At 36.9% G+C, this 21,972-nt stretch overlaps 3 protein-coding genes across 4 annotated transcripts; all 3 read right to left on the bottom strand.

Moving 5' to 3' along the window:
- Positions 1–22: 22 nt before the first annotated feature.
- On the bottom strand, positions 23–10,123 carry rrn3 (RRN3 homolog, RNA polymerase I transcription factor). Its single transcript, XM_079636927.1, has 18 exons — positions 9,993–10,123; positions 9,632–9,750; positions 9,483–9,539; positions 9,062–9,151; positions 8,847–8,976; positions 8,709–8,768; positions 7,841–7,904; positions 7,695–7,764; positions 7,497–7,595; positions 7,312–7,404; positions 6,705–6,834; positions 5,833–5,963; positions 5,624–5,754; positions 5,203–5,387; positions 2,032–2,140; positions 1,786–1,938; positions 1,611–1,698; positions 23–1,244 (listed from the first exon to the last, which is right to left on the bottom strand). The coding sequence occupies exons 2-18, from the start codon at positions 9,725–9,727 to the stop codon at positions 1,092–1,094; spliced, it is 1,839 nt and encodes a 612-aa protein (XP_079493053.1). The 5' UTR covers positions 9,728–9,750; positions 9,993–10,123; the 3' UTR covers positions 23–1,091.
- A 3,283-nt stretch (positions 10,124–13,406) lies between these two features.
- Positions 13,407–14,801, bottom strand: LOC307002593 (transmembrane protein 238). The gene is made up of 2 exons (XM_079620345.1): positions 14,165–14,801; positions 13,407–13,517 (listed from the first exon to the last, which is right to left on the bottom strand). Exon 1 carries the CDS (start codon positions 14,652–14,654, stop codon positions 14,187–14,189), a length of 468 nt encoding a protein of 155 aa, XP_079476471.1. The 5' UTR covers positions 14,655–14,801; the 3' UTR covers positions 13,407–13,517; positions 14,165–14,186.
- Positions 14,802–15,696: 895 nt separating this feature from the next.
- On the bottom strand, positions 15,697–21,251 carry mpv17l (MPV17 mitochondrial membrane protein like). Of its 2 annotated transcripts, XM_079608554.1 has the most exons (6): positions 20,453–21,251; positions 20,306–20,376; positions 19,525–19,554; positions 19,155–19,403; positions 17,301–17,428; positions 15,697–16,457 (listed from the first exon to the last, which is right to left on the bottom strand). In XM_079608554.1, the coding sequence occupies exons 1-4, from the start codon at positions 20,754–20,756 to the stop codon at positions 19,218–19,220; spliced, it is 591 nt and encodes a 196-aa protein (XP_079464680.1). In that variant the 5' UTR covers positions 20,757–21,251; the 3' UTR covers positions 15,697–16,457; positions 17,301–17,428; positions 19,155–19,217. The 2 variants fall into 2 exon arrangements, with proteins under 2 accessions (XP_079464680.1, XP_079464681.1); XM_079608555.1 differs by lacking the exons at positions 15,697–16,457; positions 17,301–17,428 and adding an exon at positions 17,642–17,658.
- Positions 21,252–21,972: the final 721 nt, after the last annotated feature.

Genomic DNA, 21,972 nt, shown 5'->3' on the forward strand with positions numbered 1-21,972 from the left:
TTAAGGATGCATCACCAAATTTGACCTTCTAGTAACTTTTATTTTTGCACATATATATATATATAAATCACAGTTGCTGATTCTTTTTTTTACAGATTCTTAGATGAAAAGCAAGTTCAAAAGAACAGCATTTATTTAACAGAATTTGTAAAACTATAAATGTCTTTATTCTCACTTTTTATCAATTTAATGCACCCTTGCTGAATTTTCTTAAAAAAAATAGATAAATCCTGACCCCAAACTTGAACAGTAATATATATCTAGCTTAAGGATAAAAATGCAATTATTGACCTTCATATTGTATCACTCAAAATACTAAATACATTTTGGATTTTTGGTGGGAGAAAATTATATTTAAAAAAAATTAATAAAGTAATATGCCTTTAGGAAAACAATCAATAATGACATATTTCTAACATTTTGATAAAATAGCATGACCACTTCATTATTTCATGTTAATTATCTTACAGAGTGCAAAAACTCTTGAATGTTGCACAACATTCAGAACATATTCACTGCATGTTGTGAAATTTGTACAGAATATGACAAGTTGTCCAAATATTCCAATAACATTTTAACAAATAACAGAACTCCATCTTTAAATGATGGTCAGTTTCCTACAAAATATTTTGTACAAACAGACAAAGATTTAGTCAGACCTCAAACTTATAACATGGGAAGTGATGCCCATTTACCAATGAAATACACCACCAGTAAACTACAAACTCTCCAATGCTTTCAGAACAAGCTGAAAATATTACCAAAAATAGCTAACTATCTCAGTGATAATTTAATTACAATAGTCTCGAGAGTCTCCTGAAAACAGAAAAAAAAACATTAGACTGTCTACTTGAGAACCAATGTTTCTTTCATTTTACTACAAATATAGTTAAAATATGCAACAAACACATTTGTATTATATTATGCAGTCTTAAAGTGTAGTAGAGGGTAAAACTACTGACAAACACTGGGGTCAGTAATGCTGCTGTGTCAAGAGAAAGATCTGCGCTAGCACAAGCATTCCTTGAGCGCCCCCTCATGGCGTGAAGTCTGTAACCCATCTGTGACCAGCTGTCCACTCCAGCAGTGGATCAGAAAGGCCGCTGCAGGAAGGAGATGGGGGGCGAGCCCACACTCCGCGGACTGTGCAGATGGGAGTCATAAGAGCCCGGAGTCATGCCCATTATTGAGTCTCCATGAGGTGTTTCTCCATGCAGAAAGTCATCTTCCTCCTCCATAGACCCCTGTGAGAAGATCAAAGTGTTATTTGACACCCATCATTTAGTTTGTTTGTTTATGGAATATTGATGTATTTATTATGAATGATTTATCCATGCACATTTTATATGCCCTCGTAATCTTTAATCAAAATAACATCCCTTCTCTGATAAAGTGTTTACAGGTGAGAGGGCGGGACAACCTGTCACTCACATGACATCATAACAATAGCAAGCCATAACCATCTAATCAATTCCCAATGAACAAAATCAAGTCCCTCCCTGCATTTGTTCTAGTTCCCGAAGCTATTTCACTTGTACGTCACAAAAAGATATTTTAAGTATCCAAATGAAATCGTCTTTGTGGCCACTGTGAATGCAGGTCAGGGTCACCTTTCTCACTTCCTTTTTGGGCACTTGAATCACATAGTCGGACGGCTCCTCCCACACCTGGTAGATTGGCTCAATGAATTTTCCAGAGCTGTTGTAAAAATGACCAAATAAATAAACCTTCAGTGAACTATTATTCCAGTGCAGATATTGATCGAAATGGACATGATTTTCATACCTTTTCAGGAGATATGGATCAAAAGGGAAGAAGGTATCCAGGGGGTTTGTGTTAGTGTACACAGAGTTGCCGCCCACTGAACTCCTCACCACTGGCAACAAGTGCCGGTTGTTCCGCTCAATGATGGTGTAACAGAACACGAGCTGGTACTTCCTGCCAACAGACGGGTGAAATTGCCCTCATTTGTCATGCTTTAATTTCATAAAGCTTTGTAACCTGATGAACGATATCTCTCTCGTGCTGTACCTGGTGATGGCTGCAAACATGTTGGTGACAGCAGGTAGACAGACCCTCAGAGGGTTGAGCTGACACATCACTATACGCTCTAGATTCAAACCCTGAAGATACGCCAACCCTGCAGAATGGTCAAATTTATGGTCAAAGTGTTCACCATAAAGAAAAGCAAACACATTTGTCAAGGTCTTAGACATGTACTCTTCATATTCATGTTAATTCTTACTAATATCTTTTTTTTTTACAATGAAATATAAACAAAACATGTGGTGCAACCATCAAATAAAAAAAAGTAATAACATGCTTATATTAATTGTACTATAATTTTTTATTTTACAACCTGAACTGACTAAACAAATATCAAATTATCTGATATTTTAAGAGACTTATTGACCTTGACATAGTCATGAGAGGGTCCTCTTTATATCACTTCCCTTTTTTTCTGCATGTTGGTTGGACCACACGAGTTTGTTTTGGCAGACAAACGTCACAATGAAGCACTTTTGTTAAAATACTTTAATAAAAAAAAGGACTTTGATCTTTGAGAGTGCTTTCACACTTAATTCGATTGCCTGGTCCGAACCAGAGTTAAATTGCTCTCCCTCCCCGTGCTAGATTATTTGGGTCTAAAGTTAAACCACGGTGCTTTGCATTAGGGCTGCAACTAACGATTATTTTAATAATCGATTAATCTGTCGATTATTTTTTCGATTAATCGGATAAAAATAAAAAAGCATTAATTTCCAACCCTTTATTCAAAAACAGAACTGACAGTGCAAATTCACAGTGCAAAAAAAATCTTCAGAAAGTGCACAAACAGGTTGCTCCTTGAACATCCCTGAGCTGTTAAAGTATTTTTTTTTTTAATTGACTAACAAAGAACATACACATGTATGCTTTACATCTGCCAAATATATAGGACTTTTTATATGTATATTTTTGTTTAAGGGACCTGAGCTGTCAGAACAATAAATCATTTTAAAAAAATAAATGTAATTTTGAATTAATTAATTAATTAATTAATTAAAAAAATAATTTTGCAGCTCATCCTTTCCGAGCATATAGTGAAGTTTCTCTGAGTCATTTAGACTTCGAGTAAAGAATGAAAAATTCAGTGCTGCTTGGACACACTGTCTCTCTTGCGCGCAAATAGACTCGCAAACACACTATATCGCTCGCTCTCGGACACACTCTGTCTCTCTTGCGCGTGCGTACACACTCGCGCGCAAACACACGTGTCTCAAGCACAGTGTCGCTCGCGGAGTTCGCTTCGCTTTTGTCCAGTCCGGCGCATCATAGCTCTGCTCTTTGTTTTTGTTTTTTTAAACATCTCCGCGTCGCGCGACAACGAATCGATAATGAAATTCGTTGCCAACTATTTTGATAATCGATTTTTATCGATTTTATCGATTCATTGTTGCAGCCCTAGTTTGCATCATCAAAGAAGGTTACAACGACACAGGAGAAGGCAGTAAAATGCATAGCGGTTCTCGTCTCACTATTAAATTAAGATTTTTTAATGTTTGGTTTTGTTTTTAAAGGGTCAGCACAACAGCACTTGCACCTATCTTCCACACAAATGTACTACAAATGTTCTAAAGAACGCGGCAGTCCATTTCTGCTGAAGTCGGGCCTCTGCTTATAGTGCGTCAGTCCGTCAGCATCTCTCATGAGGATGACATGAAGGTCAGTAATTAATGACAGAATTTTCATTTTTGGGTGAACTATCCCTTTGAAGTGAAGAGGCTTTTTTTCTTTGTTATGTTATCAGGTTATTTTTTTACTTTATAATTTTGACTTAAAGGCCCTCAAAATATATAAATGAATATGAAATTCAAAATAAATTTCATGCTTAAAAGTGGTCATTGTTTGTGCATGCATTTTTTGATAAATTAATAGATCAGGAAAACAAAAATGTACAACTTACAAATGATTTAAAGGTGCCATGTGTATTGTCTGGCAAAAAAATCAAGTCATACTCCACATTCCATACCAGATGGGGGCAGTATACCCCCATAAAGTGAATTGGTCTACTCTAGAGTAACAGACGAGAAACGGCATAGTCTCTATTCTCCGCCCCTACCTTCACAACAACCCTAGAGCCATAGCCGAAGCCTAATAGAGGACGTTTTGCCTCCAGAGAAACGTTGGGTGATGTCAAGTGATTTTGAAACATGACATCTTCAAGCTACTCCCCTTCACCTTTACCAGTGAATATGTGCATATTCGTTTGTTCATATTACATTTTGAGTTGTATATACACATTGTTTGAATTAAATTAATTTGACAGACAGCATTCTGTCAACATCATTGGTCAACATCAGACAGCGCACGTGAACCGATCATCTCTACTATAGTAAAAAAAACACGAACACTGTTGAAAGATACAGTAGGCTACAAATGACCTGTTCGCGCCACAAATTGTTCTCCGTCCTTAGCGACCGAGTCATTGAATGTGAAACAGCCGGCTGCTGTCGTCAGCGAGCAGCACTCTTCAGACAAAGAGGGCGCGCGCGCCGTGTTGATACCTCCGTTTCAGTTTCTCGAACCCGCGCAGTGCGGCGGTCAGAACACAGAGACCATTCTGCCCCTAGCTATGCGTGTGAAAGCTGGGAAGCGATCCCGGGCGTGTCAGAATGGGTGCTGAACGTTGTAAAACAGGGCTATGCGCTGCAGTTCGCTCGACGTCCCCCGCGCTTTCGAGCCCGGACCGCGACGAGCGGCCCTTTTCTTATATGATTTGATTTGTGCTTCAGAGCGCGTTTTTTTCCCTGCTGCGGGTGGTGGTGGGATGGGGTCTCTTGCCAAGGGCTTCAGCCATCCTTCCGCTCTCTTCCCTGAATTGAAATGAAGTAGTGGGCTGTACTTTCCACACGATTGACATCAGGTTCAAGTACGCCCACAAGCCGTGCGAGTTATTCGTGTATTGTAGGTTGGCTGGTGGTTATGTTGCCCGCATACCGCCTCCCATGGCCGAAACTGGTATTACGACACCTGTCGGGCCGTGGCTAGTAATGCTAATGCTAATTAAGGTTGATATCTCTGCAGCACTATAACTTGACATTTTTTTAATGACATCATCGCCCTTATTTCTTCTCATTCTTTTGATGCGTGTAGCTCATTTTTTGGATATTTTTACCTCAATTTTTACACATGGCACCTTTAAATTCCACATGTACTGACCTTTCTTCAGACTGCCCTCCAGAATGACATTGTGCCTGAAGATCAGTGTGTAAAACACAGACTGGCAGGCTGCATAAAAGGGGCCGTGGAGATTGATGTCACAGAATGCTTTGGATCCCGTGTCCTGACTGTCAATGTAGAGGTGCAGCCAGGGAACTAACAGGTCCAGACAGGCCTTGACTGTCCTATGGAAGAGAGAGGAAACTCTACAGCACCAATTTTGACATGTAGGTTTCAAATTATGTTTTGACAAATAAAGGTACCCGTGTCCAATCAAACCCCTTTTCTTTCTCAGACACCAACAAAGAGGCATTAATGTTTAATTATCTAATCGAGGTAACAAACCACTGCCAAGAAAGATGATTAAATATTGAACTCCAATGTATTAGATAAGATAAAACTGCATGATAAAGTCACGTACGACACTGGCAAAAACTTGGCTCTTGCCATGAAGCTGCCCATGTACCCAGCAGCGGCCTGTCTCAGGATGGGGGGCTGGTTGGGGCCTTGTAACAGCTTCCATAAGTGATCCAAAAAAGCTTCAGCCAAACCCTGAAAAAAAGAAAAAAGGTTTTTGATGTCTAGGTATGCTTTTTGTTTTTTTGTGAATGAGAGAGAATGGGACCTTACCAGATGGAAGCTGCACAGGTAGAAGATGTAGTACTGCACGTGACAGGAAGCATGAGTGGGAAGCACCACCTTATCAAACACACACACCAGGTCTCTGTACAGAGCTTTGGTTTTCTCAATATCTAAAGAGCCTAATGAGATTGGAACAAACAAGAAAAATATGTATAATATTAATGCACATTAGTCATTAGTTATATATTAATGCTGGTATATTTTAACACTCTTCTTTACATGTGTATATATATATATATATATATATATATATATATTCTGCAGTCATCCACACAAACTGGCTCACACAATCATTACACATATATTACCATTCAAAAGTTTTGGGCTGGAGATTTTTTTATGTTTTTGTCTCAAAGTCTCTTATGCTCGCCAGTACTGCATTTATTTAATCAGAAATACAGCAAACACGGTAAAATATTATTACAATTTAAAATAAGTGTTTTCTATTTTAATATATATTACAATGTACTTTATTCCTGTGATGCAAAGCTGAATTTTCAGCATCATTCTAGTCTTCAGTGTCACATGATCCTTCAGAAATCATTTTATTATGATGATTTGATGCTCAAGAAACATTTATCATCATCACCAATGTTGAAAATAGTTGTGCTGCTTAGTATTTGTGTAATTCAAAATAAATTCTTTGATGAATAGAAAGTTAATTTATTATAAACAAAAATATTTTAGAAGATTAAAAATGTCTTTACTGACCCCAAACTTTTGAAAGGTTATATTTTCATTCCTAAAAAAAGGACTGAATGTGCTAACCGAGTTGCGATTAAACATTTTTCTTAACTGACATCCCTTTAAACAACAACAACAACAACACTATTGAGTTAATAAAATGGTAATTCCCTGACCATTAACATGGCACATGTCTTTAATGTAAGCCAGCAGGACAGTCATCATTGTGTCCAGTCTCTCTGCCATGGGATGGACCATTACAGCTCCATCAGGTGTTGAATTCACTGGAGAGTCCTCTTCCTCATCCTGAATCAACCATATCAAAAGAGTAGATTTATGACTATTCAAACATTAAAAGAAAGACTATGATACAAATGAGTTAGCCCATTTCCTCAAACAAACCTGCTGTGTTGCTATAAAAATAAGTTGTATAGTCCAGAGGTCTTCAACTCTGCTCCTAGAGACCCATTGCCCTGCAAAGTTTACTTCTAACCTGCTTCAGCTTGTGATTTTTAAGCGATCCTTGAGTAGCTGGTTCAGGTGTGTTTGAAGGAGCAGGGTTAAAGACCTCTGGTATAGACTACTTTTATGATAATATTGGCTCTTTTTTAAGCTTGAAAGCTCCCACTCACATTCACTGCAAGTAAAACAGTAACTACACAACATTCTTCAATATATGTTTAAAACGACTGAAAAGTACATGATCAATTTAAATTTCACTTTCATTAAGTATGGCTTTTTGTGCTTTTATGTGAGTGTTATACATTAGAGTTTTGGACTCACCATGTTGAAGAGGCACTCATCCTGCGATGCTCCACTGGCATCTTGCGGAGCTCCACTTTCCACTTCTTCAATCTCACTCCGTGGTGCACTAACCTAAATGTGTAAAAAACAAAACAAAAAAAAACAGCAGTCAAACATCTGCACGGACACGGATGCAAAGACATCATCAGTACAGTGCAACTTACATCTAGGGTGAGCATCTTGCTGATGATGAGCTCTAAAATGTCTCTCCTCAGGTCAGGGATGTAGACCGAAACCCTCAACAGGTTGTGCACATAACACTCCTGTGTGGACAGGTAGCACGGTCTCAGTACAATCACATTCACACATATAATCACATTACTTTACTCAAGTACTGGATTCAAGTGCTGTGAATAACTCACAAGTGTTCTGGTGGACTTCTGCACAAAAGGGAACTTGTCAGAGAGGATTGGCATCAGGAAGCGACTGGTTCTGAAAGAGCGAGGCAGTTTATTAGGGACTGCTAAATGTTTAAAAGAAGCTTTGGGGGGTTTTGTGAGACACTTACGATGGAACATATCTCGTAATCAGCTGTAAGGCTTGATGACACTGATCAAAAGTCCTTGGCAGATCTGTGTGAATTTGAAAAGAAACAGTGAATTATGGAGTGGAGTAGAAGGTCGATTAGTGGCCCAGTGCGAGCCAGGGCTTTCAACGGGCCGGGCTGGGCTAATAGCCTTGTTGGACCTTTAGCACTGAGCCCAAAACCATGCTGCGTGTCCACTGTCGGGCCAGAAGCTCCACAGCACTTCTCTAAAACACGCCCGTAACACGCCTCTCTGGAACTACGTCTCACAAACCATCATTTCACCAACAAATGGAAGTTTCATCAGAAAACTAATCAGAAACTAATCACTGGATATGATAAAAGTTGCCGTTGTTTGGCATTTTGGTTTACATCAAAATTTTTAAAGTGCTACCAAAGTATTAATAAAATGGTACATCAACAAAAGCAATAGTCAATAGGCCTGTCACGATCACACATTTTGTGCTGACGATTAATTATACAAATATTTGCGTTTGACAATTTAATTCTGTTTTGTTCATGTCACGTAGAGTGTAAACCAAAGAAGTTTTTTTTAGTAATATTTATGTAAAATTTTTATTATATAATATAACGCAGTCTGATTAAACACACAAGTTCTATTGATGGCATTTTTTAAGTGCTTGCTTGTTTTAATAAATAATTTTCATTATTTGGAATCGAAAATTTAGTTGAAATTTAAACTGCACAACCATTGCAGTTCTCTCACATAATTGCGATTAGGTGGAATAACCACAACGATACAATCAATTTATAATCGTGACAGGCCTAAAAGTCAATATCACAAATTAAATCACAAACCACAAGAAGTTATATAATGAAATACACCAACTTTCATCTTCGTCATCAGAATCTGAAATATCCACATTTCCCTCTTGTATTCTTATTCTCTCTGGAAAAAAGGCAAAACATGATTTTAAGTGATCTGAACAAAGTGAATGGAGTGAAGGAATAATAATAATTATCTTACTAGGTGCAAAATTAGAGACGACCATGCTGAGACAGGGTCTGAGATAAACCGTCTGGGCCGACACTAGATTACTCAGAAAAGCCAGATATTCTTCCACGACAGCCTGACTGCGACCGAGCCATGGCAGCTTCTGTGTGGGGAAACATGTCATGTGTTACAGCTTAAGTGACATTACTGTATTTGATTAACATTTGACATATTCCTGTTTCACTCACCAAAACAACATATATTAATTGCTCATGATCCTTTCCAAGTTGAGTGACACAAACCCTGAATTCCTGTAACCAGCTGATAATTTGAGCATCCTACAATGAGAAATATAACAATTAGAAAGCAAATTTCCATTGTGCATGTTTAAACAAATTCCAGTATTCTCACACCAAACATTTGTGCTTATTGCTAAATTAGAATTTGTATACATAATTTTGATTCAGACTGATTTGCCAATGAATCATTAAGGCTCGAGAGAATAACTAAATAAACAAACTAAACATCACTTTAACTTTAACTGATGAACCGAGGCAACACTGCCACTATTATTGACCTGAATGGAGTCAACATTTACCTAAACTAAAACGAGCTGAACACAATATTGAGCATGGGAACCCTGAAATATCCATTAAAGGTAATACTTGCCTTAATATCAGGATCTGAGAGTTGATGTTTTATTAGTTCATAGTCACTTGAGTCGCCCTGTAGACGTCACATCAGACATGTCAGGGAAAGTTTAACAGACAGTGATATGTATTAGCTTTATATTGTATTTACAATCTGGCCCTACTCACCTGTTGTAGTTTAGCTAAAGTATTGGCAACATTGCCTCCAAAACGCACAGTTTTCATTGGAGGTGAATTGAGGAAATCTCTGCCCTGACATTCCATTATGTATCGCAAATACTCTTAATCTGAGAACACAAAACAAAAAGACGTTAGAGTCAATGACACCTCACCAATGACAACAAAATCCACTTCACAATTCATTCAGTAAACTATAACCGCTGCCTCCATGTAACGTTACACATGGAAATGGTAAAGATAACGTTAATCAATAAAAAGACAAACGCTGTATGAACATTATAAGCATCGTTAAAGACTGCGCGTAGTTATTAAAACGACCAAACACGCGAGTTAATAGATCACAACTTACCAAAAAAAAAACGTTTATACAAAACAATATATAAATAAACCCGGCATTATAAATGAGATATCTAAATAATCACATGCGCAACCATGCCGAGCTCTTCTTCTTCTTCTTCTTCTTTTTCTGTATTTAATGGCGGTTGGCAAACCAGCTTTGGTGCATTTCCGCCACCTACTGGGGTGGAGTCAGTGAGAAGCGTTGATGGACACTGAAAATAAATAAATAATAAAAAAGAATAAATACAAATGTACATTGTTGATTCTTCTTATCAATGTGTTTTCTTAAGGTATTCTAATAAATTAGTAGTCACTTTTGAATGATAAAAGCAAGCTCTTTAAACCAGCGCACTTAGAACAACATGTTCGACAGTTTTAATCCACACAATCCTGTATTATGTTTACCAGTTTTAAAAAGTGATTATATTTGCGTACTCTTGATGTAGCCTAAATATTGTTTCACCAACAAATCTTTAGAAATCTTTCTCTGAGGGTCATTTATTTCTTCCAGTAAGTGCAGATTGACCAACGGCATTGGAAATAACCATGGAGGTATATCTGATATTGCCAATGTCAGACAAATTTCATAATCAAAAATTCCCATAATTTGTCCCTCATTATTAGCATCCCACCCAAAACTGGCTACTTGTGAACATTCATATTCCCAACAGTTCATAAGAACATCTTTAAAGGATAATTCCGGTATTTAACACCTTGAGTCTATATTGTAGTTTGTTTTGGATGAACAAGAGTGGTGGACAACATTTTTTTGACAATGGTTCCTCTCTCGAGTTTTTGACTATGGTAGAATTGGTCATGGACCCATTTAACATTGGAGTCAATGGGCATGTCCGAAAATGTCATTAAAACAGCCAATAATGTTCGTTTACAAAACTGTTAAACTCACCGAGTGGTTAGTGGTGTTCCTTGATGATTATAAACAATATATCGTCGCAATATATGATTCCAATCCGTTTATTTTGCTATAGTGGAACTATTTTTTCAGACACTTCACAACCGTGTAACTTCCGCTCAATATTTGAATCTGAAGCGTTAGCACACTCCCGACCACTTGATGGCGATAACCGATGTTTATGTCTCGCGGGACACTCACGGTCACAGTCGAGTTCAACTTCATATTGCACTGGTCAGTGGTCACGTCTTTCAATATGCTCTGCTCGCTAGCCTTATGAGAAACGGAAGCGAGCAAAAAGACTAACGTTACATCGACCAAATGTAAACAGCCCCCTTTCCGTTTCCGGTAGCGCATTTATATTAACGAGCACTCAGTCCTTCAACAGAATTCAATGGGATTTTACAAAATGACGAATAAAACACGACAGAAACTGTATTTCGCAACACTTTTTGTTTCTGGAACTAACATCACTAATCACTCGGTGAGTTGCACAGTTTTGAAAACTAATGTTAAAGGTTGTTTTAATGACATTTTCGGACATGCCCATTGACTCCAATGTTAAATGGGTCCATGGCCAATTCTTTTATAGTCAAAAACTCGAGAGAGGAACCATTGTCAAAAAAATGTTGTCCACCACTCTTGTTCATCCAAAACAAACTACAATATAGACTCAAGGTGTTAAATACCGGAATTATCCTTTAAGGGTGACCATTCTTGTGTCCTTTTACTGATATCCAGTAAGCCATTTTCAATTGTTGCTACCAAAGGCATTTCTCCCATTTCCACCTGTAACTGGTGATAAAAAAAAAAAATTCTTAAAGCCTGTGATTGTATACTTTCACCCTTTTTTTAATCAGTGATGCTGATACAAAAGAATACAATGCATAATCTATAGGTTTTATAGATCTTATTACTCCACTATATATTCTTATTAATGAGGTCCGGTTAGCTTCCCAATCTGTCCCAGCCAAGCATATTAGTTCCCTTCCTTCATTTATTTACTATATTTTGAATATGTAATCCAAGTGATGATTTTGATTTCTGAAACTTGTTCTAAAACCTGTTTGTACAACCTTATACTTATTTTATTTTTTTATTTCTTGAAAAACATACTACATGAGTTTTATTTATAGAGAATCTGAATCCCCATGTTAGGGGACCCGGAAGCTCTCATACAGCTGTAATATTGTTATTACGGAAGTAGCATATTTGGTTCAGTTATGCTCTAGAAATGAAAGTTCTGCCACCTAGTGGTTTGAAGCGTAATAACTCGATAAATGCTTCCTCTGTATCCTCCCTGGTATCCTCATTAGCAGGACGGAGAAAGAAGCCTACATAAAATGGAGAGTCGCATTTTTAGCCTGGCACATTATAACGTGTAATCGTATTATCATTGACTATTGTATGGACAAAAAAAAAAAAAACGATAAAAAAGAAATAAAACTAATTACTGAGACATTTCTCAAAATTTCTTCCACATAAGAAAATCATAGAACGTTTTGAAACGACATGAAAGTGAGTAATTAGAATTTTTGTATGAACATTTACACTGCATTGAAACTGTAAAAACTGTGGCCTATGCAAACGAAATTTCGTTCTGTATACACTTGTTGTATTCTGAATGACAATAAAGTCTGTCAAGTCAAGTCAAGTCAAGTCAAGTAAATAATGACATAATTCTAATTTAGGGGTGAACTAGGCTATCCCTTAATATTGTTTTGTGTGTGTGTGTGTGTGTGTGTGTGTGTGTGTGTGTGTGTGTGTGTGTCTGTGTGTGTGTATGTAAAATTTGAGTGAGATCTAACAATAATTGGTGGACCTCTTACTGAAGACCCCTGGCACATAGGATTTGAAAACTGTCACACTTAAAAGCTACAAAATATAATTTCTTATTTTTCATTTTAATGTGAAATATGACCAGGACAAGAACATGTTCTTTCGGAAGATTCACCCTATTTCAATATTATCCCCGGTTTCACAGACAAGGCTTAAGTTAGTCCCAGACTAAAATGCATGTTGAGCTCTTTTAACTGAAAGCAACTTGCACTGGCATCTCCTAAAAACGTTTAGGAAGAAATAAACATAATGTCCATGAGAAATAAAGCTGTAAATCCACCTGAAAGCTGAACGTAAATAGGCTATCTAAACTGTTGTGAAAGAGAGGACTGTCATTGAGTTAACGATCAAACTGACTGCCCCCATCTGCTTCATTTACACCTGCTGATTCTAAATTGGTATGAGCAAACAAAAGATAAGAGGAAGCAAACCTAATAACACTTCTCACTGTCCAAAGGTTGTATACAGTACAGATGTATGAGATTCAATAAAAGCAGGAGACTAAGGTCTGGGTTTAAATCATATGTTGAAAACTTTAGATCCAGATACAAAATACACAATTAAATACACTTTTTATTTTGTCATACAGCCATTTTTGTCAGTGCATAATCTCAGTGTATAGTACAAAACACAAAATCAATCAAATCAACAAATAATACAAAATGCCATTCCATTGTAAACATTTTCAATAAAAACACCAAAGACAAAAAAATCATGTTTCAACAGGAGAGAAAAAACAATATCTGCTTCAATGCCATATGGTTGAATATCCTCTTCTGTAACCTGTCAAAAGAAAAAAAGACAATTTTTAAGCATTTTAATTTTTATTTAAAAAGTCTCTCTCTCGCTCTACAAGTGTCTTGTTTGTTCTATATTATTTTAACTTACAGTCTACCATATATTTACCACTTAAAAACATAATATGTTTTTGCGCTTTTATAACTTATTCATACAGTTTTTAAATACTTTATTTTGCTATTTTTTTCATATTTTATTGTCCTTCACTGTGTATACATTCTTTACAACATTGTATGCAGTCACTCAAATAAATAAGTCTTCATATGGTGCAGAATGAATATGAATAAAGTCTTAAATATGAAAATAAATCGGTCATATTTTTCATTGCTCTCCACTGTTGAACTGAGCTATTGTTGGTTTCATGGTTAATGTTTAACAGAGTGATCTGCCCTTATGATGCAAATACTTCCTCAAAGTCATTTCTTTAACATGTTTTTTATGCCATGTCCAATTTTCATACCATGCGAATTGTTAAATCAAGAATAAGTGATGACACATTCATAAAACATTTACAAACAATGTGAGCTTAAAACAATTAATTTCAAACAAGAATTGATAAACTGGTGAAGTTGGTCTATTATGTCTATTATTGATAGAATGCAGACAACCAAACGTAATTAAAGTGTATTAACCTGTGTAGCTATTCATGATGGTTCATATAACCTGTGTTTCTGTCACTGCCGCAGACACAGTGCTCACATTATCCTGAGAGGTCATTGCAAAAGCCACTGGTACTTGACCGCCTTCTCTTCTGTGCTTTGCTTGACGGGGAGCTGACCCTTGACCTCGGGATCCCTCATTTCTCCTGAAAGAGTTTCTGATTCCGCTCGAGAGGCGACCGGAGAACCTCCTGACAACCCCTGCCAAACCTCTTCCCTTCTTCAGCAAACCCACATCATCCTCAAGCTCCTCGGGGGGCACCTCAATATTACCCGTGTACCAGAAAACCCACCAGATGAGACTCATGAAAATGATGATGGCGCCTGCATATATCAAAAAGTCATAGTAAAACAAATCTCCAAACACGCCAAGCAATAAAATGATGAGTCCAAATACGTCGAAAGCCACCGCGAGCCCGAACGCGCAAGAGCAGCGCCCGAGACCGCCCGGCGCTGCCTCCATCTCCAAGCTGTTTTTATAGTTATTTCGGTCGTTTGGGACTGTTGAATTGCCGAACAGCCGTCTAAATGAAGCGTTTGGAAGGGGTTTAAAGTGTTTTCGTTTGTTTCATAGGTAAGTAGCGCGAAGGAAGGAGCTCTCTGTAACCACTTCACCTGGAAGGGAGTGGCATAGAGCGGTGGGTGCGTCTTAACTACACAGACACATACTCACCTAGACACGAGCCCGATGCTGCCCCGAGTGTACGACACACAGCACCTCCTCCATAGACGACTGTCTTCAGGTATGCTACATGGAAACACTTTCAAGTACTATAGTAAGGTATCTGAATCCTTCTCTGATCTTTTTTGGATGGCAGTGGCAGCTTCTTCTTTTTTTTAAAGATACCAGATTTTCAGTCAAAATGTTATTATATGAATCATTATATCAATAAAATAATTAAAATATGTTATTATTATTATAAATCATTCTAAAGGAATAAAACAATGTGATAAGTTTCAGAATCTTTCTGCCATTTAAGTTTAATCTCTTTAATTTGTTTAATATTTGTGTTTATTCATTTTTTTTTTTTTTTTTTATAGTTGAGGCTATAGGACCAATTGCTTTTCAAAAAGCATCATGCTTCATGAGCCTGGTGTGGCAACATGATCAACTTAGGCTCCCGATGCTTTTGCTTTGCCCAGACAGCTATAATAAATGTTTAAAAAATGCACATTTAGAAACCTGGATTTTTAAATGTTAAGAAACGTGAACACATTTAACACTTTTAGAAATGGGGGGAAATCTGTAATCCTTATTTTGAAATAAAATACCCTTTCAAAGTCCTAAGCAGCGTTGGAGAAAGTTACTTTTTAAAGTAATGCATTACAATATTGCGTTCCCTAAAAAATAAACTATACTGTTTTTTAGTTATAGCCTACTTTTTTTTGCAAATGTTGCAAAGTAATGCGCTTTTATACTTTTGCGTTACTTTTTCTCATCTGGGCTGGGCTGGGCTTGCTTAATTGTTGTCACACCAAAAGTGAAATGAATAAGCCTTTCATGTCTGTACAGCGGAGTCTAGTATTTATTATAAATATACATAATTGTGTATATAAATTCAAAACCTATGCAAATGTCTACAAACAGAATCAAAATCTAAATTTAAAACCTGCAAAAAATGTACATAGAGTACAAATACATAAAATGTATATACAGCACACACAAACTCAAAAACAACTCTAAATTTAAATTCAAAACCTACACAAATATGGACAGAAAACACAAATTCATAACATTAAATCTTTTAAGAAATAAACACAATTTTATTAAAAAGTCTTCACTGCACTGATGTGTTGTTTTAAACATACAATAAAACTACAAATACATATTTTATTTTATTTTATTTTTTTATTTAACCTTTATTTAACCATGAAAATCTCTCTGAGATTAAAAATCTCTTTCACAGGAGAGTCCTGGCCAAGAATGGACAGCAGTTACAGTCACAAATTACAAATTGAAATGACAAATATACAATTAAGACACTTAAAAACAATTGCAAATCAGTGAGTCTTCTTCAAGTGATTGAATAATATGTTGATACTGGACCTAATGATGATGATCAAAGTAAAGTGTTGAAGGAACTCCTCCGGACATATTCAAGTTTGCATGCTACAAAAACTCCTAAATGAGTGCAGAGGTCTTTAAATAGTTTATGTCATTGATATAAATGTTTTTAAACACATCCATTCCTTGAAATAAAGTCTTCTGTTCAACTGCTTCCCCATGCATCAAGTCATGTGGATCCGGGCTTGTCCATGTTCCAACCTTAAAAGAATAAATAAAGTTCAGTTGGCATGCACTGTGACAACATCAACAGTGTTCAATTATGTAAAAGTTACACCAAAGCAGTGCTGTATTGAATTCAATTGGTTACTCTTATTAATCATTGCACCTGCTGTTAAAGGGTTAGTTCACCCAAAAATGAAAATTCTGTCTTAGTCACCCTCATGTTGTTCCAAACCTGCAAGACTTTCTTTCATCTTCGAAACAGAAATTAAGATCTTTTAGATGAAATCTGAGAACTTTCTGTCCCTCCATTGACAGTCTACGCAACTACCAATTTTAAGCCCCAGAAATAGCAAAGACATAATTAAGGTAATACATGTTACTCCAGTGGTTCAACCTCAATTGTACGAAGCGACATGATATTCTGTCCCTTAATTTACCACCTTATTTACAAAATATTAATCTCCAACGAATGTTCCCAAGAGCCCCTCGATGCATGCGTGTTGTGTTGATGCGAAAGCATACGTTTGTTGCGTGAACCCAACAATTATGTTTTTTTGCACAAAGCACTCGTGTCAGTTCATAAAAATGATGTCTTTACTTTACTGCCTTTCTTGGGCTTGAAAATGGAAGTTGCATAGACTGCCAATGGAGGGACAGAAAGCTCTCTAATTTAATCTAAAAGGTCTTCCTTTGTGTTCTGAAGATGAACGAATGTCTTACAGGTTTGGAACGACATGAGAGTGAGTAATTAAAACATCTTGGGTGAACTATCCCATTAACAAGCAGAAGAATCACTGAAGAAAAGAAGAAATTGATGCATATGAGCCGGAGAGCAGTGTAGTTTATCAAAGCTAATTCGATAGTGTTGCTTTTACTTACAGGCTGAATATCTTTTAAGCTGCGCTTCATTTCAGCATATGTTGAACGCACAATTTTTCCATTTGTGAGGTATGGCGATGATGGAAGGATGTCAGAAAGGGTTTTAAAGGCAATTTCTTCATGATCATCTTTGAAAGACAAGTTTACAGGAAATAAAAACTGTTTTTATTTATATGACACGTGTGAACTTAATTTCATATGCACTTATAGACAGCCAAAACAATTTTTCCAAAATAAGACATCCCTTCCCTATAGACTATAGGGTATGCATTGATGTCACTTTCCTGCCGGAACACGCCCCCCTCAGCCGGCCTGAGTGGCAAAAGAGCTGCTGCATGACTGGATTTAATGGGGGAAACTGCGAAAACGCAAGTAAAACAAACGATTATCAGTTTAAACTAAAGGTTTAACTCGATATAGTGTTACTTATAACCCAACGGTTGGGTAAAAAAAATAACCCAACGTTTTTTTACTGTGTATAATAAACATTTGATCATCAAAGGTCAGCAGCAAAGAAATTGGTTAATAAAGTGAGATAAAATACATAAGTATATTTGTGTAGTTTCACATTTAATTAATTATTGCAAGTTTGCTTAATATTTTGAGTTTGCATTACACCTGTTTTATTGATTTTGAGGTATACTGAATCTTACAATATCCATCATGTTCACACAACACCCCTGTACCTTTACTCCCAATTTCTGTACAGGTGTCAGTCAATAAATGGAAAAACAAAGTAACTTGTGAACCATTGAAAAAGTATGAAAAAGTAACTCAGATATTTTCTTTTAAATTTGAGTTATTTTACAAGTTACTTGAAAAAAGTAATCTGATTACATAACGATACTTGTAATGTTACCCCCAACACTGGTCCTGTGCACACAAAAAAAATCATGTACTATGCATGTTGCAACCAAATGGTGCATTTCATGCAAACTCCATGTAAGAAACGACTAAAAGTATTTGATCTATGGCAACTTCGCTGTTATAAAAATAAACCTGAATGTTTTTTCACATCCTTCTTAATTTGTCTAAAATATCACGCATTTCAAAAGCATTTTTGAAACTAATATGCTGCATGTACACAATACCTAACACATTTTTGTCTACTGTTGTCAGAGGTCATATATAGCAGAAAGGAAGCGCACAGCAGACATTTTTGCCCTTCTAAGATTAGCAACCATGTGATCCTGCCTAATCCAACACAGGCAATCAGTACCGGAAAAGCTGTTTATCCATTACCCAGCATCACCCTCAATATCTCATAAAATCTACATTAAGCTGTCTCGTTTCACAATCTGCACGGTTAAACACCTCACCTCTCACATACACTTCCATGAAACAGAAACTTTACAACTCATCCAATCTAACCACTGAATTCACTAAAATACATTTTGTAAACTGCACAAAGCAATATATAATCACAATAAAGATTTTTTTTTATAAGATACAAATGTGAGTAAATGTGCATGTTGTGTAAACCTTATGAGTTTCTCTTTAGAAAGATAGTCATGTTCGGACAAAACACTGCATAGTATGTCCATTTAAAAAATTAAAAAATCTATAAACTAATAAGGTATTTGGGTTAAATGGCAACCTAATGTCAGAGCTGAATCAGGGCACACCTCTTAAAACACACAGCAACACCATACAGTGAAATTCATGAAGACACAATTAATTTCCCTTCTGTAAACAAACTGAATCACATCAAACGTAAACTCTACTAAATAAAATGGGTTTTTTTTCAGCATAAATGTAAATGAAATCTGTGCACACGTTAATTTTAAGTTAATTTATTATCACTTTTAATAAGATCATAAGTGACAAGGTTTATGAACAGCCTCAATACAGTACCACTGTGGGACAGAACTATCCATCTGCAAAGGCACAAAGTTGTTTATGTGCGCCACTGTATTTCTACTTCTCCTCGTCGTTACTGCGAGGTAGAAGCCGCTTTTTGGGGGCCATGACCCAAGCTAAGGCCACTGCTGCTGTCCCATCCCCACTCTGTCGTGAGAAACATAAGAACGTGGCCCACAGGAATGCTGAACAGCCCATAAACGCTGTCCTCAGATAAAGAGGCATCAGAACAAAATTCAGAAACTGCAAGAAAATACAGATTATTTAACATGAATAGACATAAGAATAAGAACAATGCAAATGATCAATAAGTATTTATGGCACAGTTATCTGTGTATATATGGTTTGTGGGGACAGAATATACCTGCATGAATGGCCAGTACATTAGTCCAGTCTGAAATGTGAAAAAACATATTTAGACTATTTGCCATACAAAGCTTGATGTTCTCAGCATCATTACTAAATTTAGAACATTAACATGTTAACTTTACTACCATCTTTGAACACACACCCAAGAAATGACACACACATACATATATATTTTTTTAAAAAATCGTGGAACTTGTATATCATGTTGGTCAATCTTGTTGTTACTTTGTATGGCTGCTACCTTGGCTAAGTTTAAAAGGTTATGTTTTCAAAATAAAAATGATTACAGTTTATGAATCCTTAATGCTTAAGTTATTGTATCACATATAGAAATGTACAAAAATAAAGGTTCCAAAAGGGGCTTTTCGCAATGATGCCATAAAATAAACAATATTAGTTCCCCAAAGAACCTTTCAGTGAACAGTTCTTAAAAGAACCTATTTTTTTCTTAGTGTGAAGAACTCTTTTCCACTATAAAGAAGTTTTTGTGTGACAAAAAGGTCCAATGGATGTTTAAGGTTCTTCATGGATCCACAGATGCTAAACCTTTATTTTTAAGTATGTAAAGAACATTTTAAAATAAATAAATGCATGTTTATATAGCTTGACATGGACCCCCAGAAGATAATCTTGGCTCTACAAACACTCAAAGTTGAACCTTTCTGGATTTTTCAACTACTGGACATATCTGAATTAGACATTAATGAATTATCCTTTGTAAAAGAGGTTGATGATAGGCTAGCTGGTAAAAGATGACTTAATATGCATGGACCTACCTTGTATGTATTAAAAAACTTTTCTCGCCAGTCAGCAAATATGTCCTCTTTGCCCTCCAAGAAACTCACACCTGTAAAGACAAAGAACTGAGTGAAATAGAACAAATAAACAAGTGCAATGTGACAAAGTTGGTATATTTAGGCTACCTGTGTAGAAGACACTGGTCGCCAAAGGTGAAGCAAAAGTTTGGTCCAAAAGCAGTTTGCGGAAAATCATACCAGCCGATCTTCCAGGGAAACGATGTTCTAAGGCTCGTAACCAGAAGTAATTAAAGTTACCGTGGAAACTCAGAGCCACAATCGCCACGTTTCTCGTGTGTCTCCAGTCCATTTCATCTCTCTGCGCGATGCACTGATGGACGAAATCCCCTCCGGCGAACAAGCATCCGTACAGAGTCACATTACTGAGCCAAGGCAATACCTTTGCTCGTTTGAAAAAAGATTTTCTCATGTTCAACAAAACGAAAAACGGTTGTATTTTATAACCTTTGTAAATGATGTCGAAGAGCACAAAACAAAACGGTGACCTGACATTGACAGACGGCCGCAGCTAGCTCATAAAATGACCTTTTGCTTAGTAGCCTACAAGTCAAATATTCAATTAATCCCTTTTGTTTTTAGTTAGTCAGTTTGGTTCAACATATTTAAAAGGCACGGTAAATTATAAAAAAGTTTGACAGCTCATAATTGTGACTCTTTGGTCTTGGCTAACATCTTTCAGAAACATTAGAATATCACTACAAAGCACTGCCAAATAAAACACAGATCAATCGAGTAGGCTACTTTTTCTTCAGTCCATCTTCTTTTACTTTAAAAGGGACAGCAAGGCAAAAATAATAATTGCGGTTCATTGATCCATTTAGCAATTAAATGACAAGGTTCCAGCGCGCGTGCATACAGTGATCAGCAGTTTCCCGTACTTAGTGCTCAAATCCTGTGTTAATCTGCCCGCGCGCTCCCGCGTGCTCAGCGGTGGCGCGCTTTGACCTGATCTGCATGTAATAAAGATCGACCACCCAAACTCAGTAAGACCAGTTACCAGATCTTTATCTTCGTGCTATCAACGTTCACTAAGACTTTTAATAGTTGAAATGTTAAAACTGAAAACTTAAATAACACAGTTTTTTTGTGTGTTTTTTGGTATTGAGATTATCTCATTTATAGGCTATAAATTCACAATCATACATTTAATATGAATAAGCTTCCCAAAATGTTTTTAATTTTCAAATATTGAGCGCCGTCCTTTGGATGAGACGTTAAACCGAGGTGAGTGACTCTCTGTGGTCATTAAAAATCCCAGGATGTCCTTCGAAAAAAGAGTAGGGGTGTAAGAGTAACCCCGGCATCCTGGCCAAAATTGCCCCTTGGCCTCTGTCCATCATGGCCTCCTAATCATCACCATATACTGATTGGCTTCATCACTGTCTCCTCTCCACCATTAAGCTGGTGTGTGGTGGGCGTTCTGGCGCAATATGGCAGCCGTCGCATCATCCAAGTGGATGCTGCACATTGGGTTGAGGTCAGGAATCTGTGCAGGCCAGTCAAGTTCCTCCACTCCAAACTCGGTCATACATGTCTTTATTGCTTTTTGCACTGGTGCGCAGTCATGTTGGAACAGGAAGGGGCCATCCCCAAACTGTTCCCACAAAGTTGGGAGCAAATTCTCC

This window comes from Phoxinus phoxinus (genome assembly GCF_949152265.1).
Source record: "Phoxinus phoxinus genome assembly, chromosome: 1".
Classification (NCBI taxonomy): domain Eukaryota; kingdom Metazoa; phylum Chordata; class Actinopteri; order Cypriniformes; family Leuciscidae; genus Phoxinus; species Phoxinus phoxinus.

Coding starts and splice junctions, on each gene's coding strand:
- rrn3 (XM_079636927.1), bottom strand. CDS start 9,727: ATGGAATGTCAGGGCAGAGATTTCCTCAATTCACCTCCAATGAAAACT. Junction 9,152..9,482: donor TCTCAGATCCTGATATTAAG/GCAAGTATTACC, acceptor TTCTCATTGTAG/GATGCTCAAATTATCAGCTG. Junction 1,939..2,031: donor ATGTTTGCAGCCATCACCAG/GTACAGCACGAG, acceptor GTCTGTTGGCAG/GAAGTACCAGCTCGTGTTCT.
- mpv17l (XM_079608554.1), bottom strand. CDS start 20,756: ATGAGAAAATCTTTTTTCAAACGAGCAAAGGTATTGCCTTGGCTCAGT. Junction 19,555..20,305: donor AGTTTTTTAATACATACAAG/GTAGGTCCATGC, acceptor TTCACATTTCAG/ACTGGACTAATGTACTGGCC. Junction 19,404..19,524: donor TGTACTGGCCATTCATGCAG/GTATATTCTGTC, acceptor ATTTTCTTGCAG/TTTCTGAATTTTGTTCTGAT.
- LOC307002593 (XM_079620345.1), bottom strand. CDS start 14,654: ATGGAGGCAGCGCCGGGCGGTCTCGGGCGCTGCTCTTGCGCGTTCGGG.